Source organism: Peromyscus leucopus, chromosome 12, assembly GCF_004664715.2.
Source record: "Peromyscus leucopus breed LL Stock chromosome 12, UCI_PerLeu_2.1, whole genome shotgun sequence".
In the NCBI taxonomy this organism is placed as follows: Eukaryota; Metazoa; Chordata; class Mammalia; order Rodentia; family Cricetidae; genus Peromyscus; species Peromyscus leucopus.
The window spans coordinates 10,017,986-10,020,127 of NC_051073.1; the positions used below are offsets into that span (position 1 = coordinate 10,017,986).

A 2,142-nucleotide genomic window follows, 5' to 3' on the forward strand; every position below is an offset into this window, starting at 1 on the left:
AAACTAAATTGCCTTTCTCTGATAAACAATATGGAAAACATGAGCTATTTAAAAATACTTAGTGTATAAGAAGACACTCGTTGGAAAACTGGCTAGAAATAAGGCACACTTTTTATTTACAGTATCATTCTGTAAACTCACATAGGCATGCCTCTAAGGAAATGTGGCTTCTTTCTTGGTACACAGCATCTGTCAAATATGTGTGCTAACACCTCCAGTTTCATTCTAATAAAAGACAGAACAGTGACACATACTCTTTGGGTGTGGATCTTCATAAAAATTACCTAGGATTTTCAGGTCACCATTCCTTACTGGGAAAGATACACTGGAAAACAATATCATCAGGCTTCCCAATGGTCATGTGGGTTTTAAATTCAGGTTAACTCTCCAAAGAAGTATTATGTGTCTGAGATCAATTTTATTTATCACTTCTCCAATACGTTATTAATACTTTAAATGTTAAGATATATTCTTTTTTATTTTATTAGTAAGTGACTTTAAGTAAATTATCACCAATTATATAGAGGCACTGGTGGTTTTTTAACAGTAACTTTAAAAAGCTGTTAAGACTGTTAAAGGAAAATTGCTTCTAGTTAGAAATTAGTTGAGGAGGACTAAACTGACTTTGAAATGACAGTCATTTGAAAGATGTGACACTGATGATGTATCTTTTATGAGTTAGTGGGAGGATTGCTTAGAAGGCAACTAAATAATATTCTAATGAGATGCCAGGAAGATGGACTATAGACAGAACCAACACCCAGCACCCAGGGTATATAAAGAAGTCTAGCAGGTAACAAACGCACTTCAGCAACTTGTTCTCTGCAGTTGAATCGAGGCCTGGTTGTCAATCTTTCTATTGCTATCATGTCTAATAACTGCTGCTCAGAAGTCTGCAGCGCTTCTTCTCCTAGGAACTCTAGTCACGTTCCTGCCACCTCACCCGTTGGTCTTTGCTCCACTGAGATGAGGTGTAGAAATGCCCCTTGCTCTCCTACTAGCAGCCTGGGCAGCAATACATCATGTGACAACTGCCACGAGCCCTGCGGTGAACATGGGAGCGGCCAATCAACCAGCTGCATCAGGAACACTGGCAGCCCTTCAGTCGGATCTCCAGTTACTTCAGGGATATCTGGATCCCAGGAAGGAAACAGCTGCCTTCCTGTCACATCCTGCAATTCCAGCATTGGCCGTCCAACATCCTGTAGACGACCTTTGAGCTGCTTCCATCCAAGTTACCAGTCTTATGGCTATCAACCCTTAGGCTACCTGACCTATGGTCATCAACCACTGAGCTATCTTCCCTATGGTTGTCCACCACTGAGAAACCTGACCTATGGATGCCAGCCTTTTAGCAGCAAGTCTGACTACTACAGGCCCACAAGCTCTACATACGGCAGGTTCCAACGATACACCTCTTCCTTGGGTGGTTGGCATTGTCCTTACTGAAGAAATTCATGAGTAGCTGAAACAACCTCATGCTTCTAACTTTGAGAGAGATCAGCCAGCATCATAGGGAGGGCTCTTGTTTCATGGGGCGATAATGTGTGCTCATTCTATAGTAATTTTCTTCCACTGAACTTCTTGGTGCTTTAGGGATGTATATTACTTACTTTAGTATTTTTGCAAAGCTTGATATTGTTCTACTTTGGGAAAAGTTTTTCTTCTGTGTTCATTCTAATTAAATCATGGCTTCGCATAAAGATCATGCTTATCGTGTGTCATCATTTACATGGTTTTAATTTGCCCCTGGCTTTCTCCTTAGAAACTATGGACATAAGCTACTTTAGGTGAAAATGACAATTATTTGGGACTAACTATGGAGAATATTAAATATTTCCAGAAGTTTTTTAATGACTTACATAAAAGAAATATTTTTTAAAGATTTTTTTTTAAGATCTATTAAAACTATGAATGTAAGGGTCAGCAAACTGGCTCAGTGCGTAAAGGCATTTGCTGTGTAAGGCTGGTAACCTGAGTCCTAGCCCTGGGACATATGACAGAAAAAGAAGGAAAAAGTCAACTTCAGGAAGTTGTCCCCTGACCGTCACACATGTGCTATGCATCAACAGACACTCACGTTACACACACACAGACACACATACACAGATACAGATACATACACAGACACATACACATACA

At 39.9% G+C, this 2,142-nt stretch overlaps 1 protein-coding gene across 1 annotated transcript; it reads left to right on the top strand.

Annotated features, from left to right (window-relative positions):
• Positions 1–819: 819 nt before the first annotated feature.
• Positions 820–1,614, top strand: LOC114697653 (keratin-associated protein 26-1-like). The gene has a single exon (XM_028875941.2). The coding sequence runs from the start codon at positions 868–870 to the stop codon at positions 1,447–1,449; it is 582 nt and encodes a 193-aa protein (XP_028731774.1). The 5' UTR covers positions 820–867; the 3' UTR covers positions 1,450–1,614.
• Positions 1,615–2,142: the final 528 nt, after the last annotated feature.